At 42.2% G+C, this 27,086-nt stretch overlaps 1 protein-coding gene across 1 annotated transcript in view; it reads left to right on the top strand.

Moving 5' to 3' along the window:
* The window catches only part of CDKL2 (cyclin dependent kinase like 2), a 305,603-nt gene that overhangs the window by 253,623 nt on the left and 24,894 nt on the right, over nt 1-27,086 (top strand). Inside the window, exons 8-10 of the mRNA XM_069230289.1 lie at nt 20,448-20,577; nt 23,001-23,284; nt 24,748-24,841. Of these exons, the coding sequence (XP_069086390.1) occupies nt 20,448-20,577; nt 23,001-23,284; nt 24,748-24,841 (508 nt within the window). The remainder of the gene's footprint in view (nt 1-20,447; nt 20,578-23,000; nt 23,285-24,747; nt 24,842-27,086) is intronic.

A 27,086-nucleotide genomic window follows, 5' to 3' on the forward strand; every position in this document is an offset into this window, starting at 1 on the left:
CCTCATTGCCATAATCTGCAGCACCGCAGGAAGGGCGGCAGCCTCCCCTAAATTGGCCTGTGTGAGTTTTCAAATGTACACACCAGGGAAAACAAGCATTTTCAATGCAACGGGTCTCGCATTAGCTCGAGTTAGAGCTATTAGCATTGTAAAGAAAAAAAACGCAGCGCGATCACACTATGTAAAATGCAGCACGATGGCACTGCGTGGAAAATAAACAGATAAAGTAGTCCAGACCCCAGGCTGAAAACATCGAGCCTCGTATGTTTTTAGTAGTTTACCGGTGCTGTGTAGGTGGGCTAAACACCGGAAAAGGCATGACGTATGCATGCCTTTCACAAAAGAAAGCAAGTGGATTTTAAAAGGCAAGCCCACAAACCAATGTAAGTGACTGATGTGACATGGGCGTGGTTTGAAGCCCAAAGAGAGATTACAGAATGGACAGAGCGCTTTGCGCTCGCCCATAAAAAAGCAGTTGTGTGCGCTGTACATTGTGCATGGTGCCCTGCCATGGGGCAGAGCAATTTATGAATGCATTTCTCAATTCATTCATATTCAGTAAGTACATTTCCCCATTACTTGCAATGTGAGAAATTCAAGCAAATTGATTTAAAGGGCTTCAGGGATGACGCAGATCTTGTTGTTTTAACTTGTAGCCTGTGGGGTCCCTCATTTTAAAGCTCAGGCTGCGAGTGGTCAGCTGTTTTCTGCCTTAAATTAGATTAGATCCTTCTCAAAGTTGAAAAATATTAAGAATTACTTGCGTTCTTCAATGGCCCAGGACTTGCTGACTGGCTTGGCAGTGATATCAGTTGAGCATGAGGTTGGACGAACTCTAGACTACAGTGACTTAATGAAAGAATTAGCAGGACAGAAAGCAAGGAAAGTTACCTTTTTTTGAAGAAGTAGCATTATATATTATTCTATTACTGGGGCACTTGTATAGTTACATTTTACTTGTTGTACTTGTTAACAATCTACTACAATAAAATGATTCCCACTGAAAAACTATTTGACGTGTCATGGTAGCCTGTACAGTATACTGTGCACAGGGCCTGAAATATCCTAAGGCCGGCACTGCCAGCATCCCCTTTTTATGCCTGTTTCTTCAGTCTATACATCTTCTCCATTGGGTAATACATCTTTAATTTTAAAACAGTAACATTGTGATACCATATTGGATTGACTTAAAACTTCTGTTATACACTGAACTTAAACCGAAAACTTGAGCTCACCCTGGTCACCAGGTGAACAGTGCAAGCCCTGGTCCTCTCCCACCTTGATGTTGGGAATGCTGTGATCAGCTGCCTGCCAGGGACCGTGTGAAAAGCATCCTACACAATGTGGAATGCCTGAGCAAGGGTTTGAAGAAGTTTGACAAAGTCATCGTAGTGCTGAAGGAATTAGATTGCCTCTCCCTCCAGGCCTATGGCCCTCATTATGACCCTGGTGGTCAGTGTTAAAGCGGCGGTAATACCGCCAACAGGCCGGCGGTAAAAAAAATGGGATTATGACCCTGGCAGTAACCGCACACTCAGACAGCCACTTTAACACACCGACCGCCAGGGTGGTAACGACCACTGGACTGGAGACTTCCGTCTCCAGCCCGGCGGCCGTCATAATCCCACCCTCAAGATTACGAACTGGCCTACCGCCATGGTTTTCGTACCAATCATACCGCCACAAAAACCATGGCGGTAGGCACTATCAGTGCCAGGGAATTGCTTCCCTGGCACTGATAGGGGTCTCCCCCGCCTACCCTCCCCCTCCCCAGAGTCCTCCCTACCCTCCCTCTTCAGCCCCCGCACATATACACACCCACACGCGCACCCATGTACACACATGCACACACGCATACCCACATCCACCCACGCATGCACACATACATACCCACACACTGCAACACACACCAACATACTTTGTCGCACACACACATTCACAACACAACTTACACTCACATTCAGTCATTCACGCGCTCATTCAACGCAACTCTCAAACGCATGCACGCATACAAAACATACATACACCCCCCCAAACAACACCCCCACACATGCTCACAACACCCCCCACCCCCTCTCCTGTTGGAGAACCTGCCTAACCTGCTTGCAGGAGGTCCTCTGGCTGGAGACAGGACGAAGCACTGCTGTCAGCAGCAGCGTCTGCCAGAAAAACACCGCCAGGCTGTATCATTGCCCATGAACCGGTCGGCGGTGTTTTGCTGGCGTGGCGGTGCTGCTGTCAGCAGTGCCACCTTACCGCTGTTCGCCGCCATGACCGTCGGCGGTATTCCACCAGCCTTCTGGCGGAATACCGTCAACGGTCATAATACGCGTGGACGGCTGGTAGCCACAGCGGCGGTATGTTGGTGGCCGTCGCTGTGGCGGTAGGCAGCAGTTACCGCAAAAGTTATAATGAGAGCTTATAATTTCCTCAACATCTTCGGTATCACCAACAACGCCATCAGAAACGACACCCTCACTCACCTGTCCAAGAAACTAAGGGCCTGATTTAAGAAAAGTGGAGCTGCACACAGTGAAGCTCCACTTTTTTGCACCCGTTAGCGCCTCCCTAACGTCACCATGTGTGTGCCTCTCTAAGATAGTGAGCACCATGGAGGAAGTTAGGGGAACTAGCGTCAAAGTTTGTGACGCTAGTTCTAAGCTTTGCAGTATTAGCATAAAAACTGTTTACGCTAATCCTACAAAGCCCATTGAGGCCCATTATCTGAGCAGGCGTAAAAGTGGCGAAAGAAATGATGCAAAGAAATCTCTTCGCAGGCATTAAAAATGCTGAAAAAAATGGAGCTAGGAAATTTCTTTGATTTCCTGCACCATTTTTTCAGCCCCCCCTAATAAGGGAATTTCCCCTTTGCATACATTTTGGGGCAGGCATAATGTAGCGCAAAGGGTTACAAAGTGGCGCAATGCATGCATTGCACCACTTTGTAAATATGGCACAGGATGTATGGCCATCTAACCGCACATTAGCATAAAAAGAATGACGCTAATGTGTTATTAGGATGACGCTAGGGGCTCCTAAATCGCCCCTAAGGGTCTTATTTACAAGCCTCTTGCGCCACTGGTGCGTCACATTTTATATGGGAAAAAGTGACGCACCAGCGGCACAGGGGGCTTGTATATAAGCCCCTAAGGGCCAGATGAACGACCCTTTGGTATTGCAACTCGCAAATTGTGAATCTTTGCGATGCGCACATTGCGAGTCGCAGTACCAAATGCACAACAGTGTTTGTGATTTTCAGTGGGGTCACAAAAGAACCACCTCATTAATATTCGTGAGGTAGGTCGCAATTTGTGACCCCATTGGGAATGGCCGCACACACAAGGATGGTGACCTTCTCAAGACAGCAGACCACCATGTCTGTGACTGCTTTTAAATAAAGCAGTATTTTTTTTTAAATGCAGCCCGTTTTCCTTAAAGGAAAACAGAATGCATTTCAAAAACAAAAATGAAAAGTTTTCTTTTCATTTTTTCAGAGCAGGCAGTGGTCCGTGCCTGCTCTGAAAAAATATTTTTGCATGCATTCACAAAGGGGAAGGGGCCCCCTGGGAACGCCTTCCCATTTGCAAATGGGTTAGCACCAATTTGAAATTGGTGCTAACTGCGATTGTTTTGTGACCGCATTCGCGGTTACAAAACAGTCATACATCGCACTGTGACTCGTAATTAGGAAGGGAACGCCCCTTCCTAATTGTGACTTGCAAACCCTTTTTGCGATTCAGTAAAGAGATTACTGAATCGTAAAATTGGGTTTGTGCATCGCAAAATGCTTTTTCTTTGTCACAAACAGCCTGATTCTGCAAATCAGGCCAAGCGCTTTGTACATGGGGCCTTAAGTACCTTACCTAGACATAAAAACAAGAGGAACCCGGATATCACTGAGCAAGAGGTGAAGAAGTACAAGAAAGAAAAAAATCACAAAGGCAGGCTTTCTTCATCTACAAACTCAAGATCTGGAACAAAATCCCCTTTCATATCATATAACTCTGTTTACCATCCTGCAATTTACAAAGAAATGAGAAAATGAAGAATATACCCTGACACAGTAGAAACTGTTTGTTTCTTACATAATTATAACTATCTGAATCATACCTCTGGCATCTAGCGCACTGTTCAATTCTTCATTGTTTTTCAGTTAGGTTCCTTCTATAGAAGTATTAATACATACATATTTACATAGAGACAACAATCAGGGAGATGTCATGTCCATAGGCCTGATAGATCATAGATGGCCCTTAGTTTTCTAGTTTGAATGGAGGCCTGTTGCTAAAGGGTTGTGGCCACTTCTTCCCTCGTAGAGTTGACAGGAGAGTCCAGTATGCCCCATGCCAATATCTGGAGCTCTGATCACAATAAAAATCTGTGGGATCCAGGTGCCTGCTACCCTAGCAGTCTTTGAGTGACAGGTATGAGTAGGCCACTGTGCTTGATTAGCTCTCCATTGCATTCATGAGGAGGAATGTCTTTCCTTAAGGTATGGACAAAGATTTATCTAGAGAGTAATTCACCTGAGATAAATCACTTCTGAACTGCAGTGTTCTGTGCAAGTCTTCACATTTTACTCAAATAAACCTGGGCACGTAGTACTGAAAGGCGCACTTTCCCTGTTTGCCTTTAAGCAAACAGGGAAAGTGCTCCCTATTATTACCAATGTGTTGCCCTCGGGCAGCTGCAAACTTGTGCTGCCCTCAGGGCAGCGCATTTAAGAGAAATACAGAGCAGCTGTTTAAAAGCTGCTCTGTGTTTCTGTGTGCAGGTGGCACCTGCCTGCACTTTTAAAGGGGATTAGAGATCTCGCTTGTAGGCGGGTGGAGTAAGTGACTGCACCTGCCTGCAAGGGGATGTCTAGGGTAGTCCATGGGACCCCCTTTCATCCCTCAATAGAGCTGTCCTCAGGGGGCGCATTGACAGTGAGCCACCTTTTTGTGGCGCACTGTCAGCTCACCTCCTAAGGGCATGGTTGCCTCTGTGCCCACGTCGGTATTACGGCACAGGTGCAGAGGTAAATTGATTCCCTCATTTGCAAGGGGGCATGCCTTTGTGTGGTTGTACTACGAACAACGCATGCATTTACCACACATCATTTACTAAGCAATGCCTTTACAACGCTATGCCTTTATCATGCATGCCTTTACCAAGCATATACCTTTACCATGCATGCCTTTACAATGCAGGTGTGTGTATGTTAAGGAAGTGAATGCCCTCACCAACCTATGCCCCTAACCACCCTAAACCCTAAAAACACCCTTACTACCTAATACCCCTACCCACCCCTAAACCCTAAAATGCCCTTACCACCCTATAATTATACCCACCCCTAAACTCCAAAAATACTCTTACCACCCTATAAACTTACCCACCACCTAACCATAAAAACACCCTTACCACCCAATACCCCTACCCTCTCAAACCCCAAATAAATACACTCTTGTGACTCAATACCTCTACCCAACCCTAAAAAATACCCTTAACACCCTATACTCTTACCCAACTAGTAATTAGTTATAGTTAACACCTAGTTTCCATAGGAAAAACGTTTTTTGACTTGCCTATATCTTTGGTGTTGTTTGACGAATCTTCACAATATTTTCCAGAAAAAGTGTTCCCCTGATTTTAGTTGTGCATGGAAAGTTTCAGGGTGATCTGTCAAGCAGGAGGCACAGAAAAAAGGGGGGGGGGGGGGGGGGTCAAAAGAATCTACATTTCCCATGTTAATTCCCATAGAGATTTTGGGCACCACTACAGCCCAAACCAAGGTATGGAATTACACCAAATGTGGCAGAAAGGTAACTCTTGGTCCAGAAAGCCTTTTAGTTGTTTGGTGTAAATCCATTAAGTAGTTTTTGAGATATTAAAGGAAATCCAAATTTGTATATCAGGTGATCGAATAATTTGCATATTCTCCCGATCTTGTGCAGAGATCTGATTGGCTCCCGACATTTAAACTAGGAAGTCTTGGCAGGCATTTTGGGACTCTGGCTCAGTCGAGTCCCAGACAAAAACATAAAAAATTAAAAAAAGGGGCAGGGTATAAATTCTCTGAGCCCCCAGCCTTCATGCTGCGGTCCCCCTGGGATCCAGCCATGGCAAAAAGCATTTTTATTTAAAAAATTGCCAAAAATTCACAATGAATTTTTAAAAACAAGCTTGGGCTTCTGCGCTTATTTTCAAAGAAAGCACCCGGTGGGCCAGGTCCCGAGGCCATACCCATGTATAGAAAATAAAAGGAGCCCTGGAGACTACCACCTCCCCGGGGCTGGTCCATGTACAAGAATGGAGGGGGCCACACGGCTCCGCCCTGCTGAAGTCATTAATGGCCCTGGGGACAGCCACCCTCCAGGGCCGACTTTTACTTCCTCCCGGAGTGCCCACCTTTGGGAGATATCTGTTTGCTTTTGCTTGGCAGGAGCTGACAGCTCCCACCAAGCGAGAGCAAATTAACTCCGTCTCCAGCAAGTGGGAGCATGAAAACTGCTTCCGCTTGCTGGAAGCAGAGTTTTCATCTATTTTCCTGCCCACTGTCATGTGGGCAGGGAAACAGATGTAACGACTGCTCATGCTCACAGGGAGCTGCATGATAAGCAGCTCCCTGTGTGCGAGGGCAATGCTGGCTCCCTCTGGAAGTGGGGAGCCGGCTGGGATGGTGGGGCCCTAGAGACTCCCCACAGTCCCCAACGAAACACACAGCATGCCCTGGGTGTGTGTTGTCTCTGCTGCTCCAGTTTGAAAAGTTATCTGTAATCCTTGATTGAGGTGTTGGCATCCTTCTTCCTTCGAGCACAATATCTTACGCAGTGACTGTGATGAGTGGGTGCTTTCTTGTCATCTGCTGCTGAAACCAGAGATTGTGTTCTCCCTTTTAAAAACTACAAGGATGTAAAATGGCCTAGAATCCCATCCGTTTGGCCCTACCCCATATACATTAGTTTAATGCCACATCTTCCCAAGGTGAGGTCCCCTCCCAGATATTTTTTGATGATTTTGGAGATGCGTACTTTATGCATAGGAATGTGATTACATCTCGACCAAACAAAGGAGCACTTACTTCTGTAAAATACAAAGCATCCTACTGTCTTGTGCATGGCCAAGGCAAAGCAAGGTCCTTGCTTTTTCGTGTGCAATATCTATTGTGGTGATACTACGAGCATGTAAAATAGCCTAAAAGCCCCGACCCATATACATTAGTGGTATGCCACATATTCCTGCACTTTTCTTAGGGTGATGGACAGCTTACTAAAAGGTATTCCAAGCGCATTTCCCGCCAATTATGGAAACAGACTCTTGATGCACAGAAGTATGATCACATCTCACCAAACAAAGGAGCACTTATTTCTGTAAAGTACAAATCATCCTAACGTATTGTGCATGGCCAAAGCAAAGCAAGTGTGTTTTCTCTGCAGCCCCACCTTGAAAAGTTACTGATGAAGACGCACGAGCAACAATAACATTGGCAAAGTTACAGACACACAAGGTAATTGGAGTCATTACCTCAGCGTCCTTTAGGCAGCTGTAGTGTAGGCAGTGCACGATACATTTACCAAACTAGATAGCACTTACTAATTAGCCAGTAAAAAGTACACCAGTTGGGTAGGCATTTTGCACAATATGGTGGTACCTTATTTTAATAAATACGCAACTCTGGATGCATTCTGGCACAATGCTTATTTCACAGAAATTAAACCTCCATGGGAAGCACTTACAGAGATAAACAAAGCAGGTGCCCAAGTTAAAGCTCTACTTCTATAAAGTACTAATCATGCTAACGTCCTTCGCATGGCCAAGACAAAGCAGGCATGTTTTCTCTGCAGTTCCATCTTGAAAAGTTATCTGTATTCCTTAATGGAGGTTTTTACATCCTTGTTATTTCAAGCGCAGTATCTTATGTATTGATACTACGAGTATGTAAAATGACATAGAAGCCCCGCCCATTAGCCCTCCACCATATACATTAGTGTATGAAAGTTCTTCTCGCCTTTTTCAGGGTCATAGGAAGTTTACTAAAAGGCCAGGCCCTGCAGCCAACCCCTGCCACACACGGCCAAAGGCTGTGTGTGGGTTGGTTTGTTATAGGGTGTTGGCCGAAGGCCCTGTGGCCAACACCTCTGTGCATAGCATGTGGCTGGGTGCTTATAAAGGGTTGGCTGCAGGACAGACCCTTCGGCCAGCCCCCACCACACACTGCCAAGGCCGTGGCCTGAGGTGTTTGGATTAACCCAAAGTAAATAAAATTACTTATTGTTAAAATAAACCATAGAAATTCACAAAAAAGCAAAAGTTACAGGGGCGTTCAAGTTAGGAAATAGAATTTAAAAAAACCTTTGAAATGTACTAAAAAAACAAAGGTTACACAGACATTGTAGTTAGGCTAAGATTTCACTTGTACAAAACCATTGAATGAAATGTAGCCGTTATAGTTCCCTAACCTAACTATAACTTACACCCACACAATGCACTGCTTATGACCTCACATATTATATTACTCATGACATGGTCAGTGAAATCACGGATGATATCACTGATGACATCTCAAACCCTTTGCTTGTTAGCATTCTGTGTATTCACAACGATGTGCAACATTGTGAATACTGTATCTTACTCATTAAAGTTCTGGGTCAATGTATCATTTAGCAAAGGTGCTGACATCGTCAAGCTCAGGGAGAGCCAAGTGCCCTATTCTGCTTTTTGCTGAATCCCTATCTGGGAATGACTTAACATTGAATAATACCTCTATTCTTCATCATTTTTTCACTCTATGTTAGAAATTCTATATTATATTTACCATCCCTCATTCTAAAAAACAGCAATTTGCTGCCTGCCATATTGTTGTCTGGTTTGCTCTCTTTTCTGTTTCTGTAGAGTTGGCAAAATGTTGTTTTTATCATGGTAGACGGCATGAGTTATTTGTGCATTGTGTGTGTTGCTAACCATAATTTGCGAATTATAGTGGATGTTGGCATCTGAACCAAAACCATAACTCAGTTATTAACCCCTGTTTATTCAGTGAATGTCTTGTTTTTTTATGATGTGCTCATTTTCCCACCAGAGCTGGGCGCAGCCTACATCCTTTGGCAAGGCCTTGTGCTGTGGTGACTGGCTACCGGGCCTGGCCTGTGTCCCACCCCTCATGGGCAGCCAACCCCTAGCTATGCTCAGCCTTGAGCACAAGAAGTTGGATGCAGCTGTCAGGTGTTGCTCCAATCCCTCTGCATGCCAAATATCCCCATAGCACGTGTCCTTCTTTGGCTGCACACAGTAGTGTTCTCCGGTTTTTTAAACGGGGAATTAACTTTCCCACATTTTCCAACTTTTTTCAATTCTAGTGCAAAATGGTAACTAGAATTCAATTTTTGAGGTTTTCTTTCACAGTCATCAGAAATGTCATCAGATATGCCATTTGAAATATCATCAGTGATGTAATTTAACATGTCATGAGTAATGTAATACGTAAGGTAGCAAACAGTGCATGATGAGGCTGTACGTTATGGCTAGTTTATCAGGTGTTTTTAGGTTTTGTTTTGTAACTTTAACTGTAACTTTACTTTAACTGTGTTTTTTCAGTAAATTTCAGGGATTTTTTTTTTTTTAACATATGTATAGTGTTATAAGAAAAGCTATTGATAACATCATTTTAATATTAGTTTTTTTCAGTGAATTTCTGCAGGGGTTTGATCATATTTCATGTGAACCTATTTTTGTAGACTTCAACCCCTGGTTAAAGCTAACTGGCACTACATACAGACTCTAGTGCACAGTAGAGACTACTTACTGCCCCTATCCACAACATGTTATGGGCAGTTTGCACCTACAACCAGTACATTTTATCCATATTAAGCAGAGGTGGCAGAAGAGCCTGAACTGTGGCAGGTCACGTTACCCTATCTACACAAGGGGGTTGTACTGTCAGATCCTACTCCCAAACAGCCACTGACAACCAATCCCCCATTTTGCACATCCTTCAGAAATGCACAGTGGGGGTTGGCTGCAGGGCTCGGCCTCCATCCAAGCTCTCTACAGCATTCTCCAAAGACAGTTGATATGTCAGGCCTGGCATTTTTCCCCCAACCTTTGCTGTCAGCAGGCCTCAGGAGCACATGGGTGTGGGGCACAGGATGTGCCTTCCACAGGCCATATTTCCCACCTTACCCAAGCGTCAGTGCATGGCCCTTGACTGTACGCAGCCGGGTTGTGTCACAGTGCCTGCCTTTGTCTACACCCCACGTACAACCTTCCTGTGACAAACAACCCATGCTGTACACACTTTTATGCGTTATGTAGCGAAGGCTGACTACAGGGACCAGCCTGCAGCTATGTCCTGCAGACAACTCACTGTGAACAGCCAATTTTCTTTTGATTTTGTTTTTTGAAGATTCTTATTCTGGGTCCCCTTTTCTATTTTGTTTTATTGAACTTTTTTCTTAAACTTTTTCATTTGTTATTTTGGAAGACATTTTTGTTCAAACTGTCTTGTCACTTTTTAAAAATGTTAATTCTTTTAACTTTTGAAAAATTCTTTATTTTTTTAAGGTGTGTATTCATTGCCAAGAAGATTACGGGTTTATTCATTTCCCAACAAAAATGTATATTTTGAATTTACTGCAATAGGTCGAAAAAAACTACAATTTTCTTCTTCTGCATTTTCAGATGCAGGGTTTCCTTCTCCCTTTCCTTTCATTGTTTCATCTCCATTTCCACACAGGAGTACTCATTTGGGTACATGGTTCAGAAATGTTTCATCATGCCGCTGGTTCTGAATAAGTATGGCCCTGGATAGCCTTGCTACAGGATGTGGTCAAACAGCCTATATGTGGCCTTTTGTTTTTTTTTCAGTCCTGCAAGATGCATACCACATTTCCACACCAAAGACTTATTTTCAATGTGAGGAACAGCAGGAGTCCTTGAGGTTGTAGGCACCTCCAACCTCTGGTCTCTTCCTCAGGGTGCTTCATGGCTTTGTCCACTCTACTGGGAAGGCATTATAAAAACAGCTGAACTTTCCTTCTGTCACTCTCAAGAGACAAAGGCAAAATGGTATCCTTCAAACGGTGGGCTCCTTGTCCCGAGAAACTGTGCACTTGTATTTTACACTGTGCATTGATTAACAAATCAGATGTCTCCTTTCATTTTGTATGAGTTTCAAAAGATCTGTGGGCCCTCCTCAGCTCAAGTAAAAACAATACTAATGTGACATGGTACTCTTGCGAGATCTGGAAGGTGGAATTTCCTTTCCAGATGCCAGAACCTCAAAATAGACACTGTGGATCCTGTAACTTTTTACAAGTTGATTTTGAGAAAAAGACACACTTGGTTTTATTGTATGAGGCGCTGAATTTGCTAAGAGAAACTTGAAACTCAGTGCCATAGTGGTACAGTTAACAATTTCCATGTTTTAAGCCTTTTGGGGACAGCAGTATCAGCCAATAGTAGACTCTAGGAAGTGTCCTTGGTACTGCAGAGGATTTGGGAATACATGCACACCACTTGAAATATTTAATTGGTTCCTGTGAATGATTATCTCCACTTTCAAATAGTTCTTGCCTTTTGCGCATATATCATTACTCTTCTTGTCATGGATGATCCCCAGCAAAGAAGGTAAGGTGGAGTTTTTTGCAGTGCTTTTCTTTTTTGGTGATAGAGAACTTTTTTGCACCCCAGCAATGGCTTCTGGACAGGATAAGTAGCATGGGGGAAGTCTAAAAGAAACTGCTTAGGAGAGTAATGAAGAACAGGGAGCTCTCCATGTTAAGGATTCCAGGTCTCCACCTGTGGCAGTTTTTCGCAATCTCTCCTCAAGGAAAAACATATCCCAAAAATATGTCACATGCACTTTACATGACAAACAACTGAGCAGGGGGAGCTATGGCAAGTATTATTTTAATACATCTTTGATACACAAACATCTTCATGCTTGGCATTAACACCAATATAATGTGGACAAAAACAGACATAGTCCATCTACATCTACCATCGTTTTGCAGCACAGCATTCCTCCTGAAGGCAAATTGCCACCAATGTCCTTCAATAGGAACAGACTGAGAGAAATGTATGCTTTGCCACTATTGGCTTGCAGTGCTCTGGACATTCACGTATAGAATAGAGCTTGCAAGCATGAGCAACCTAATCCTTCCACAGCAGTAGTCTTGCAAGAAATATATATTTTTCTTTATCTACTTTCCTATTATACTGTTTAAGTTGGAATTTTGTTTTTGTTTAAAACTAATAAAACATTGTATTGAAAACCAAAAAGGTTGTTCTTAGAACCAAGTCGTATGGTTTAAATAAAGATATATATGTCTGTTACTTGTGGAGTAGCGCAGTTTAGAATCCATCCTTTACACGTCACCATTGCACAATTAAGCATTTATGTTTGACATTATATTCATTGTGTGCCTTAATCATGTATTTGAAGTGCATATTATGTGCTTAGTTAAAGTTAGCCTGACTACAGGACCCATTTTAAAATGTATTTTGCTCTGCCAGTGTTTTCTTTCTTCCTTTGCAGGAACCTTATCATGATTTTCGTTAGCTAGAGAAAGGTCTAGTGTATGTATTAGGATGTTGATAGTGAGGCTTGAAGAACAGAACTTGGCAAGGAACATTTAGACTAATGGTAAGAAGAAACGTCCTGTTCACTGTATACCAGGAATAAGATGTTCAATGTTGCAGTTATTGTCCTAGTTTGGATGCAATGGGAAACCTATGTGGTGTTGCAAATGCTCATCATGAGAAATTAATTGATTGGTTCCTGGTGGTGTGGAAAAGATACAAATGTTTCTAGCACTCTTGTTATTTTAATTAGTGTTCACACAGTTAGTAGTTAGGGCAAATTCTCTTTAGACTTTGAGGGGTACGGAACTCTCTGCTCCTTTATTCTTGCAAGTGTGAATCTTCTTGCTAAACCCTTATTTTTTTACCTGAAGCCTTCTACCATAACCTTTGCTTTGTAGCAACTCCCTAGACCTTCCTAAACCTTCCTAACTCCCAAATTGGAGCCCTTATTAGAGGATTCTATAGCTATCCTACATTTAGGAGAGAGAACAGAATTGTCTTCCTGGGATATCTATTTCTTATTCTCAGTTTCTATATTGCCTTGGCTGTGACTGTTCTGTACCTTATTTTGCGATGGCTTTAGTTACTGTGATATTTCAGTGCGCCAGCTGTATTACTGTATCTTTTGAATATATTTCTGCCATGTTTATATACTGGATTGATTAAGAACTTAAAATAAATCATTGTTAATCAATCATTGATTCTTGGCACTTACAGTGGAATCACATTTGGCGTCACAAGATAGAAAGGTATTGTTGATGTTTACTCCCTTTCAATGCTTCTTATCAACTTACAAAGGTCCATATAACCAATGGGGAAAAATCTTTGACAACTTTACTATGAGACTGTAGTACACTCACCTGTGTGCTCTCGCTAGTTTTGTAAGTCAGTGAGCCTAACTGAGAGTCAGTGCAACTCTCATGCATGAGAGATGGGTGACTAAAACTGTGCGCTAGAGAGCCTGTGATAGGTAGCATGAAACAAACCAAATAATTAAGATGGATTGTACTGAAGGGGTTCCCTACAGGGCCTGCTCTCTATATGGGACCTGCATCCAACCCACTACGAGCTGACAATCCTTTATGTGCATGGCATATGGCAGTACGCAGCATGTGATGCTTAGCCAGGTTCTCCCCCTACTCTTGCGGCTACATGAACAGTAGGAGTGGGCTGTCCTAGCATATAGCTCGGTCCTATGCCTCATCCCAAGTGGGCATCTGATAACTGCTGTGGACGGCCCAAGACTATGTGCAAAGAGTATGGGCCATATTTTAAATTATAAATTTAGAAGGATTTTAAACTACAAACCATATTCTTGCACATATGGGTATTGTAAACTATCAACAATGCAGTGTGTTGTGTTAATATACTGAGGCCATTGCTAATATTTCCACCTACATATGTGAGTTGGCCCTCTTCATTCCAAAGATAAACTATTTTTATTTATTTTATTAAGCAGTACAACATTTCGAACCGAAATGTTTTAAAACAGAACAGTAGCAGGACATAGCATTTTGAACAAGTGTGTGGTTCACAGAAACTTGGCTTTTACTGTATTTGATGAGAGTTGTACGCACTGTTTGTGAGTATGGGCAGCGTAGAGACATATACACAAGAATATCAAATGACTCAATTCTTCCCATCTATAAAGAGTACAAAACCAGACAGGCACACATAACTGAAATCTACATTCTAACAATGCATAAGGGGTGTAAGATTTCAAATTCTGCTGTTGTCCTCCTGGTCCAGTAGATAACTCTTTAGGGCTGGATTAAATACATGAAAGCAGGTGTTGGACCCTGATAATAAGCAGACAAGAGTTACAGTCAAAGAGATAAAGTAGGTAAAAAGACTGGAATCTTGCTGGGGCATAAGATAGTTTGGGTGATAGCAGAGGATTCTTATATCAGTTTTTAGGTGACAGGCAGGTTTATACCACATAAGGATGGAAGAAAGGTAGCCAGGTGTTAACATGAGATAATTTTAAAAATGAGCCTTAATAGCTTGAAAAGTAGGGGGAGCTATTGGGTAAGCTGCAAGATGGCGGCCAAAACCATGAGCTGCAGCAAGTCTGACACAACATCATCTCTAAAAGAGCACTGGAACCACAGCTACAATAAATCAAAGGCTGGGTCTCGTATTGCTCCAGGCTAGAGTGACAGTTTGAAACAAGAACTAATGAAAAGCTGGCAAAATGGACAGGCCAGCAAACAACGCATGGCAGTGGAGACTGGGCTTTCCCATAATGTAAAAAAACTGTTTCAGTACTAATCAAAGGTAATGCATATACATCAAATGAGGGGATTAAGAAGGTATTAGTGCTAGTATGCTGGTGCCATCTGTTCTATGAAACATGTACTTTGCACTGTGGACAAAGAATACACCAACGTGAACCTGTAATAGTTGACATAGCTATCCATCACTAAACGTGAAATGCTTGCAGCTATGCTAGGGGAAAATTGGCCTATTTAACCTATGATCAGCTTGGCGAGCCAGACATTTCACATGAGAACTGGTAAAGGCATTGGTGCACCAAGAAGACTCTGATAACATGACACCCACAGGAAAGTCCCAGAAATTTCGAACCACACTAAACTACCTCCAAAACACAACAGGAAAGAATCAGCAGATGACGACTATCCAGTCAAAGATATATGCATTACCTCCAACCATGGCTTTACATCTCAATAAACTATAAAGAGAAAGAAACAAGGTGAGATGTGGCAGGTATTGTGCATAGGAGTGAGGAAAGAGAAGACAAAATCTCTCAACTGGAAGACACGTTTAACACTCAAGAAAAAGACCTACCAAACATACTGTAAAAAAAGTGCACCTATCCCATCATTTAGATAATTTCAAATACAGGGGTCAAGGGACCGAGATCAAAATTTCAAGGGTCTGGAAGGCCTAGAAGAAGGTACCATCAAACAATTGTCTGCAGGTCTTGGGGGGAAAGCTCCAGATTCCATCCAGATCATTCTCAGACAAGTAATCAATATGGGAACCACTCAGCATGAGATGACTCTCCTTGTCAGTCAACAGGTAGCACAATATAAGAATAACAAACGCCCAACACATATACAAATTAGAGGCAGAGCACAGCTGTAATGCTGTTATTCTATGGTATAGCTGTTTGTACAGCGAACTAATCACACATAGGGTACAAATCACTCTATAAACGTATTCTGGAATATAGAGTAAACCACTGAATTAAAAGGCTTAAAATTTCATTTTCAAAAAGAATAAATCTTATGCAGCCCAACTTCAAGAAATACAACTCTCAGAAAAGGAACATGAAAAATGAGAAAGGAATTAGAAGTGAAATAGGTTACAGGGTTTGCAATACTAAATTGAGGGGAGTGGCAATCTTCATTAAATACTTTGATTTATGGCCCCCACAACAGATTTAGATGGATGCAGAAGAGAATCCAGAGATTTTGTCACCTCAGCACATGGTCGTAATCAGGATGAAACTCTTCGTCCAAAGATCATAACCAGGCACTGATGCGAACCATCGGAAGACTGATTTAAGGCAATACCTGGATGCATGATTTGCTGCTGAGGCACTGATGCGAACCATTGGAAGACTGATTTATGGCAATACCTGGATGCATGATTTGCTGCTGGCAAAACCAAACTGAGCATTACAAGTGCAGCTCTGGACAGAGGTCCCTTATGGAGGCTGATGCAATAAAGAGGCTTGTTAGTTGAAAGGAGTTTATGACTAACCGAGTGACTCAGTTTCTTCTCTCAAAGACTTTCTCACATATACACTCAATGCTGTGCACTTCTCTTCTCATAACTATTGCCAATTAATCTAAAATATTGGTAGGAAAAGTGTGAGATCATGCACCAGCAGTAGCTATATATAGTAGGTGCGTGCCAGCTCTAGATATACCGTCTTGAGCAAATATAATACTTTACTTTTCAGTTGACAAGAAGAAATGAAGGAAATTAACTAAAAGATATACAGTATTTTAAACTGAACAGCACTGTAGAAGCCATGATATAAATTATGTGGTAAAGGGCTTGATGATGCAGAACATCAGAAGAAGAAAACCAAAGGACGCTTCTCAACGGAATCGTAGATTGAAATGAAAAACAACCTCTAAAAGTTCAATAATGAAAAATACACTCTAAACAAATTATAACATGGAAATACAATATTCCCACCTAACAGAGTATGCAACAAATCTGGAAGAATTAAGACCCATGTCATTAAGCAAAATCAACTGTCAAGACACATCCCAGTGAATAAGAACAGAGAATCATCCAATCAAACCCCTACATACCTTTGAATGCTGTACTGCTCAGGGCACTCCTGCACCATTGAGCTTCTAAAAATATCTATCTAGGAAGTGTCAGCAATAAAGTAATCCATAATGTCAAATCAAGTGAAGGCCACTATTAAGAACATGAAAATCAAAATTGCCCCAGGAACAGATGGTTTCCTAGTGAAATAGTATACATTGTTAAAAGATATCTTTGTTCAGAACTCACAAAGCTGTAACAACCTTAAGCTATCCAGGGTGACCTTCCGGCCCAATGTAAACTCACATAACCCTAATTTTTAAGCCAACTAAAGACCTTTTACAATACACTAATTACTGAATTCCTCAGTGAATATGAAATAGAAAATTCTGAGAAGACCATTGATGATAGATTACAGAAGTCAACTGTAGGTTATCCAGACAGATTAAGTTGGATTCATATTGAACAGAAACTCCTTCATACACATTAGGAGAATTAAGCACATCATACATAAGAGATGCAAACTGCCAGGCACACCATCATTGATCTCAATTGGTGCTGAGAAAGCATTTATTTGTGCAGAAATAATATTCCTCATGAATGTCTTGAAGGTTAGTGAAACCCACTACTTTTAGTGGATGAATCAAGAAGCTGTATTACCCCAGGGCATAGATCCCATCAGAGGTAGTAATAATGTCTGATATCCTTCAGAGAGTGCTGCCCTTTATCAACACACTTTGCTATAGCTTTAGAACACTTAGCATGCCAGACCAGAAAAGCACCAGGCATAAAAGAAATACTGAGGGGCATAGAATGTAGCATATTATTTCCATATACAGACATCATCGTATTCATTTCAGGCAACCAAGACATTGACCCTCCCTAAAAATTCAAGAAATCATGAACAAGTTTGGATCATTATTGGGTAATATCATAAATTTGGACGAGGCTAAAATGCTGCCTCTGACTGAGGATGCCATAACTGGAAACCGTTTAAGTGGAGTAGAAGAAAGGGATTCCTCAAAGAGAAAATGTTTACCATACATAAAAACGTTTAGAAAAATGTTAAATTATTGAATTTCCATCTCAACCCTAACCATCTAGTTTACCCCTGATGCAGATAATCTACACACCTAGCAATCAGGTGTGACGGGGAATGCCTGGGAAGCCATAGTACTGTAGATTTCTCTGATGTATGTCTGGAATTTCATTCAATTGGGTTAGAAGACAGAAATCTCAACAAACTGCACACATAGGTTTTGCCTATATGTATTACTGACTTCTATTGAATTTGAGCCTTTGAAAAATTGCCTGTTTTTATAAAATAAGATAAAGCATCTCACATTCATTGTGCTCATTGTTTGTTTTCCAAGTAGAATAGTGTGTGACTTGCTTGGGCTTAATTATTCCTTAATCAAGGGTTAGCTTGGCTCAGAAGGAGTGCACTCTCTTCTTCCCTACACAGGCCCACAGAGAATACATCTGATGCTAGTGATAGTTGTCAGAAAGGGATATCCTAATTACATTTCGTGATAGTGAGGAGGAAAGTTCATTGGCTGCAATAAATGTTTGTTCTAATAAGACATCTGACAAAAGCCACAGTAAAGAAAACTTCAGCTCTGAATTTGCTTCTAGAATTTCCATATGTGAACAGCCCTGAAGGATGGATTAACTCACATTAATGCTATAAGGATGAAGAAGACGAATGTCATCATAATACCCAAGCTTTCAATGATCGGTTCAAAATAACATGATGGAGGTCTTATTCATTACCAAGAATTGTCCTAATCCACCTCTTATCCTCCAGCTGATCACCTGAAAATAAAGGTCCATGTTGCAAGCGGGGTTCTATGTGGATATTGATACAACAAAATGCTAGGCACTCTCTTATCTTGATTACATCAATGGTTTGAACCCTTATCCCTCCCTCAGCTCCTACTCAGCCTTCTAGTTCCAGATGAGAAATTAGGAAAAAGGTAAAGAGTGAAAGTGAAAGTGAAAGTAAACACATCCCTGACAGCCTTGCTTTCTTTCTGTTCTTGCCAGCACTTTCTTGAGACTAAGGGTGGCAAGGGCAGTGCCAGGGGGATCATAGTGCAAGCCAGAGGTAGCCCCTGACCAAAAAGGCATCAATGAGGTTCAACGTCCACACAACAGGATCAGGAATCCTAGCCGGAGCCCTGCTTGTCTCATTTACTACCAAGGCCATAGGTAATTACACAAGGTCACCAGAGCACACCAAACACTTTGCAGAATATCCATATATGAAATCAAGTAACACAATTGAAGTCTTAGAAACGTCCTGTGATTTCTTAAGATTTATTCTTTCCAAGGCATGCAACATCCAAAAAAGTAGCTGACATGTGGTTGTCATTCAGACTTTCTCAAAGCTGCAAAGATCAATATGCATGTGAAAACAAAGGAAATATATACTTACAATAACAGGGATGGATTGCTGTCATAAAATTCCTTACTGCCATGCTTAAGAAAAACTGATTGTGTTGAATTTACGCAAAAAAAGTGCGTGGATATCCGTATTTAAACAAGATTGCAAGAACAGTCCCACATACTGTCTAGGTTAAATGAAAGCCAAAAAAGTGGGTTGTGGATGAGATAAGCTGAAGAAAAAATAGTGAAGCCAAACCCCACTACAAACAAAGTAGTGATATGTCACTTTGAGTAGGCACAACACCTAAGAATAATCTAGAAAATATAAATCTTAAGAAATCACAGGACTCGTCTAAGATTTCAATTGAGTTACTTGATTTCATATATGGATATTCTGCAAACTGTTTGGAGTGCCCTGGTGAACTTGTATAATTAACCTTGGTTGGGTGGTTTTCCAGTCAACGCAACACACACCCTTGGTGGTTGGGTATGCATACCAGTGTGGCACCCATTTGAAGAATTTCTAAGACGATTTTGACATTCTTTTCCCATCTACTATATAGACATTTGGGATGTGCGAACTTGATAGCACAACCACCTTCTTCTATATGATACAAGGCCTTAGGTAAATCAGTCAGCACCTTAGTAGGATGCTGGATTTAAGGCAAATGATATCCGAGGAGGCAGCTGCATAGGCCCACACCAGAGGAACACATTGCTCCTAGACAACTGGGTTTGATATACTGTTAAGTTGTAGAACTGTGACAATGGATGCATAATATTAGTTTTGCCATTGTCCTGTTCTCAATCCAATCCCCTCACTCTTCCAGCTTACATACCATTACCTGGAGATGCAGAAATGTAACATAAAATGATGGGGCACCCTGCAGAATGTGATGAGAAGCTCTTGAGTCTGCCATATCTCAATCTTCTTTGGCCTTGAAGGGTTGGAGGTTCCCTTGGCTCCAGGGACCTGTGATAGGCCCTGTGGAGATGACTCTTATTCTAATTTTGGAGGATGTTTGTTTACCCTTGGCTAGATACAAGTGTGCTCTCTACTATTTTTGTCTTTGGTTGATCCTTAATACAAATGAAACTAAATTTGCCCATATTAGAACCAAAGCAATCTAGAGTGCCATAGCACGAAAATCTAACTTCCTCAATTATGTAGAAAATCCTTCAACGTGTGCCAGTTAAAAAGGTAGACTGGTAATGCAAAGCTCTTTCTGTTTGTGTTTGAATAGGTTTCCACAGGAACTCAGTGTCAAAATTCAGAAAGATGCCAGAGACAATCATTTTCTGCCAAAAAAGTCAAAATTTCACAAAAAGGATAAAGAGGATACTTTGGAAGAAAGGCAAATGGTGGTAGCCCAGGTAAGTAATTAGTACACTGGATTGAAAATCCTATTGCAGAATAAAAAGTCATTTTTGTCTATTTTATCACCACTGATTCTCGTTGGCCCTTGACATCTCTGCTCTCCAGTCATTTGAACATTGGTTGCTTTCTTTTATCTTACCACCTTAACATAAAACACAGTAACTCATCATCCAATATAACAATTACAGTTTGACTGTGGGTCTACTTGTGATAATTTTGAAGGTTGTAAGGAATCCCTAACCTTTTAAGGTGGCACTGCTTCTCCCAGTTATGGCTGCTGCCAGTTAGAGGTGGGGAGTGGGTGGGGGACAGGGCAGTGCGCAGAGGAGGGGATGTGGGGGAGCAGTAAAAAAAACCACAAAAACATACCTGCCCCTCCAGGATCTGCCGCTCCCGGACCAGCCGCCTCTCATCTTCTTCCCTCCCCAACCAATCCCGAAGCTTCTCTCATGCAAGAAGTGCCACGATTGGCCTGAGTGGGCAGAAATGCGCTCAGGGAGGGAGTGGGGCACTGCACTTGGTCTCCACCTGGCTGTAAAATACAGACGGGTGGAGAGTTTCTAAGTGAGCATGTCAGTTTGGCCGTCCTCAGACAGCTGGCCAAACTGACATGCACACTTAGAAGAGCACCATTACTCCTCCTCCACTTGTTGACATGGAGGAGGCTGGCCCCGCCTCCCCCTATGAAAGCGGAAAAATAAAAGAATATCAAAATACTTTTGTTATCCCTTTATTTTCCTTCCTTCAGCAGCGGGCGACACTCCTCCGCCATACCGGACGGGAGGCCCCTGGCTTCTCCCTTAAGGTCTTGCCACCCGCTAAGATGCATACAGTGGAGAACACAGAATAAGGGATTGGTTGTTGATATAGCAGGGTGTGGAAGCATGTCATGTAAAGACTGCCCTGCCTATGGTGCATAGAGAGCACAGTAGTGTCAGCACAGAGTGAAACACTCAGCAGCTCGAGATAGGAATATAGATCATGTTGAGTGCAAGAGAAGGGACATGATGCCTCTGGGTGATCTCTTCCACTTCCCAATGGCGATCAGCGTTTTATTTATAATTTGATGGCACACACTTTTTCTTAGGAGTCTGCCACAGAGGTGACACACAGTGGGATTGCTTAATACTAAGGCTTTCTAATGCTGATTCCATCTCATTCCTCTTTCTTCTACCACACTATACTTCCTGTTGAAGGTTCTTTTTCATTTTTCATTTTCCTAGCTTTCGCATTCTTCTTCGTTCTGCCTTTCTTTCTCTTGCACTGATCAAACTCTGATCATAGAAAATATGCCTTGATCCCCAAAAATCTGTAACCACCTGCAACCAGTGGCATAAATTAAGTACTAGTGAGCCTCCATGGCATTGTCCTTTTCCATGAGCTTCAAACATTAACATGTTTCTTGTCTATCAGGAACAGTTTCGTTTTTTTTATTTATTCTTCCTAAAGTATTCTGCAGAGAAAGGGTCTTTGGCGACCTTTAGTAAACACAAGATCAAAATCCTAAAGCCCTGTCCTAAAATGCGCAAAGGATGAAGGTACTGCCAGCGAAGTAAGCATTTTGTTATGAAATCTATTATGGCCAAAACAAGTCCCTTGACTCTCAAGTCATTATCCTTCACAATATGCGCTAGTATTTTCTGTAATTGCCAATTATCAACAAGATAATAAGAAGTCCGATAAATAATATTTAAAATGTTTCTTGCTTTGAGTAATTTACAAGCAAAGCAATTGTCAAAGGATGTGTGTTTTCCATAGAAACGTAGCCTACAACAGTAGTTTTTGTTCGATTATGTGGAAGGGCCATTTTTTACAACATAGCTACACAGTCCATTTGGCACAGCGTACTCTGTATAATATAATCACCTATGTGGCTTACTATTATGAAGTAACGCTTCCACTTACCCCCCTCCTATGACAGTCTAAATGTATGCTGTTTAATAAAAATATACAGCTATACTTTGGGCAACAGGGCTCCTCTAAAATGTGTTCATCTTTAACATTTTGGAACCCCAGCCCCTCTCAAAAGATGTGGAAAAATTCTGCAAAAAGTTGACCACATCAAAAGTTTTGAAAAATCAATAAAAAATGCACCAATGCAAAATATTCTGAAAAGGAACTATCTAAAAGCAAATAAAACGGCAAACTGAATTATTTTCTCATCATTCATCGCCTCGTTTTCTAGGTATTTAGCATGCTCGTGTTGAATTTGGGACAAACTAGTCTTTAAATTGTCTGTTTTTTTTTGTGGAGATTTGTAGAGCTAAGAAAAACTGTTACACATCATGTCTGATCTTTTGTCTGTTTGGGAGGGATCGAGTGGTAGGATCAAATTGATCATGTGTTAATTGAGTTGTAAGACGCCTGCGCATCATGTCCTCAGTTGCTTCTACAAGTAAACACTCTTGTTTCTATTTAGGATTTCAACAGTGACTCAAAAATCAAAGAAGCAAAGCCGTTTAAAGTTAAACTCCTCAAAAATGACTCGGAAAGAACAGGAACATGTGAACGATCATCCAATTACAACAGCTTCTTTGACAGTGGGGCAGCTCCAACCAAGGCAGTCCCGCAGGCCATGCTGAAGGAGTCCAGTAGTAGTTTGGATTTCCCCAAGAACCCAGCCATGCAGATCCCGCCCATTGCTCACAACTTGTCCGCCATCGCTTCCAGCATGAACGCAACGTCTGGCATCCACAGCTTTAGGTAGGAAGTTGGACGCGAGAAGTCCTCCTCTGTCATCTCCTTGTCTTTGTGCGAAGGCTGTCAGCTACAACTCAGCATTAGCGATGTTGTTACACTGAGGGCAATTGTAATGAGAGGACCGGGTGAAACAGGATAAGGGAGACGAGATATTGGTAACCTGTGTCAGGGAGTCTCCTGATATGCGCACCTTGTGACACCTACACCATGACGAAAAAGAGCTGCGTGTTGCAACGATTGACTTGTAACATAAACCCAGAAGTGCAGTTTCACTAAATGCCTTGTTTAGCTGACACATGAGGATAATTATTTTCCATTATTAAAAAGTGCAAGCATGGGTTATGCATCCAAATCCTCTAGAGCTTCTCAAAGTAAAGTTCAGGGCACAGAGAGATCGCATAGAAGTCAGAAGGAGGTCACAGAGACCATGCGTTAGAAGGTGCTGACAAGCATACTCATTGTGGCAGATAGAGACGTCTAGTACAGGCGGATACCTGCACACACTACCCCAACCTTAGGAAGAGCAGCACATTATTATAGACAGCGACGGTCTCTCTGGTCAGCAGTCTCTCAGCTGCTGATTTTGATTTCCATATGAAATCGAGGTGTGAATATTAAAGATCTTTAAAATCTACAGCAACTATCACAAATCTACCTGGATTTGACAATAGGGGAATACAATTATTCTAAACCTCATTGATACTAAAGTAATATTTGAAATAAAATCAACACTTGCTAGCAATCTCTCAGCTGCTGAGTTTTATTTATTAAATTGAAATGATAATCTAAAAATGTTCCTTGAATACTATTAGAACTATCACACATCTACTTGAATTTGACTAAATGGGATACAATCATGCTAAACGTCATTGAGACTGGAAAAATATTTGAAGAGAAGAAACACATTACATTTTATGTAGAAATTAAACTGCAAATCGATAACCATCTTTTACAGACTTGTGCTTTATGGTGGCATTTTTACTTTGCTAATGTGTTCATTAGTGCTGAGTACATGGGTCGGATGAACTAATGACCCAATGGATAAGTGCTGAAAGAATTCTCAAATCTACCACCCAGGCCTTGTTACCATCCTGTGACCCAAGACTCTGCTTACACCACAGCGGGGTCACCAGTCTCGGGAAAAGTATAGCTTGATCAGATCGTCGAGAACGCGAGCTGTACTCAGACCATGAAAAAACGTAGCTTTCGATTCACTGGGGAAAACTAGTCTTCAGAAAATTCGTTTTGAAGGTAGAAAAAAAATCACCTGCAAGATACATTGATGTGATTTAAATAAATCCTGATTCTTAAACTTGTAGGACTCAGCGAAAACTCTAGTCTTCTTGCAGTCCTATCTGCCGGACATGTATTTTGTTACAGAAGTGGATTATTGAGTCAATCAAACAGGTTTTGCATGTTTCTGGAGAAGTTTTCTCTTCACTAACTAATATGTTTTTCTATTCAAGGCCTGAGGAAAAACCAAAAAAGTATATTAGCCCTTTGAAAAAACATGGGCAGCTTTCACCGGCAAGCCATTATAATTTGAACATGTCAACATCGGTAAGTAATTCTTGGTATTTGGGCATCAACGTTATTTCTCAAAATACAGAATTAAAAACAAAGAAATTAAAATATTGACAAAACAATGAAAGCAAAAAAACTATTTTTTTGGGGGGGTTATTTATTGATGGGTTTTCCCTTTCCTCCTTTCTTTTTGTTTTGCTCTATTGCTTCTTTAAATTGCCCTCGCTTTTCATTTCCACCCCTTGTTGCCGGCTCCCTTTTCACCAATCTGCTTTGCATTTCTATCGTTCTTTTCCATTTTGTTTAGGTTTGGAATTGTTGGAGGTGGCACATTCTGGTTGGCAGTGGGAGGGCCCCAGTCAGGCAGAACCTACCACGCCTGTCAAGGGTGGGTGATTACACTCGCTGTATAACCTGCGCTCACTCTTGGGTAGCTTGACACTGAACAGTCAGGCTTATAACAGAGGCAATATGTAAAGCATTGACCCAGCACTTTCACATAATAAATGCAGTGAGCTTAACAAAAAAATACTTCACACGTGTGGTTGGTAAACAAAGTTTGTATTCAAAGTTTGTATTCAACACACAGATTAATTAACACAAATAATATAATGAAATCTGACATAAATCACACTTGGTAATATTACTAGCAGCACTAAGCCCAACCACGTTAAAATGACACCAGTAGTATGCACACTTGGCAGAAATCCTACATCATCCCCCTGCACCCTTATGAGGTGTGATACTTTGTCAGAACTAGGCCCACCGTGACTATTAATACAATGCACTACCACATGGTTCTAGGATACACCCTAGATCACAATGATATCAGAAATATGTACACGCAGATAATGACAACACTTTTAGCAGCACCATGGGCCAATGCCTCACATGTATAACCAATGTCAAATGTAGTATCCAGTAGGCAGGAGATCAATGTGTAAAGCAGCACCGCTGGTCGATGTAATCACTAGTAGACGGTCTTCATGCAAGTACTCCCACATGCACACATTCACTCAGCACTGCCATGCGGTGCTACGGATGTTAGGCAGGTCCATATGGAGCACACTTACACACACACACACACACACGCATCACTGTAATGTAGTGTAACTGATATCCGGCAGGCCAGTTGGTAGCACAATGCAGATCACCATGGCCCAAACCCTCCTCCATCCTGTGCCTCACCCCAACTACCCCACACCCACGGATTAGTAAGAGATCATCCCCTCCTGAGATTAGGCCGCCCTTGGACACAGTCACACTTAGTTGAGGTCCCAGGGGAGAAGGTGAAGAGGGTAAGTAGTGGGTCTGATTAGGAGGTAGTTGACAAACAAATGGGGTTAGCCACCACTCAGGAAGTTCACCCACAGAATGTGGAGCAGAAGTGGCTGAGGGTAATAGTTTGTTCAGTTGAAGGATACCATAACATGCCTTCTGCCACCAGCTCAGTTCTGTGGGGCACCAGGGGGGAAGAAAGGATCGCACAGTCTCTTGACCCACTTCTGATTGCTCTGGGAAGAGTCCCTTTAGCCCAGTCATTTACTCTCACCACCTAGGCCTGGTCCAGGCAATAGTACCTGGCACACAATGTTGTTAGGGGTCCGGTGAGGAGAGGGCAAGTTGTTCACTGCACAGAGGGCCCAAAGAGAATGATCTATGTAGGGAGGAATGTAGCAGGGGAGCCTCTTGGAAGGTAGAGGCGCCCCATCAGCTACACATTGATCAGATTTCCACCCAGGCAATCCAGGCACAAAGTCTGGTGAGTGACGATCCCAGTTGGCCCAGACTATTCCGGCTTCACACACAACAATGAGCTGCAAATTCCGTGTCTTCCTGGAAGTTAGGCACAATGCCTGGTGCGCCTTGATACGGGTTGCACTAGGCAGTTCTGATCACTTACAATAAAGAGTTACCAATCCTGTGCCTTCCTGGAAATGAGGCACAACATCTAGTGCATGTTTATACGAGTCACACCAAACAGTTCCAATCACACACAATTGAAGAGATGTAAATTCAGTAATCCCCCGGAAATTAGACACAACGCCTCGTGCGCGTTGATACAGGTCGCACCAGACAGTTCCTGTCACACACACAGGCAGGTGTTCAGTAGTGCCACACGAGGTAGAAGGAGGCGATTATGCCTCCACCTCTAAGGGTCTCCCTCCAATCTATTCAGCCAGGCCCTCAAATGACAGAGGCCTGCCATTCCAGCTGCGTGTTCATTGTTTATAGCTGGTGTTGGGGAATGCACAGATGTGCTCCCCCAACCTCTGGTTGA

This window comes from Pleurodeles waltl, chromosome 1_1 (genome assembly GCF_031143425.1).
Source record: "Pleurodeles waltl isolate 20211129_DDA chromosome 1_1, aPleWal1.hap1.20221129, whole genome shotgun sequence".
NCBI classification, from domain to species: Eukaryota; Metazoa; Chordata; class Amphibia; order Caudata; family Salamandridae; genus Pleurodeles; species Pleurodeles waltl.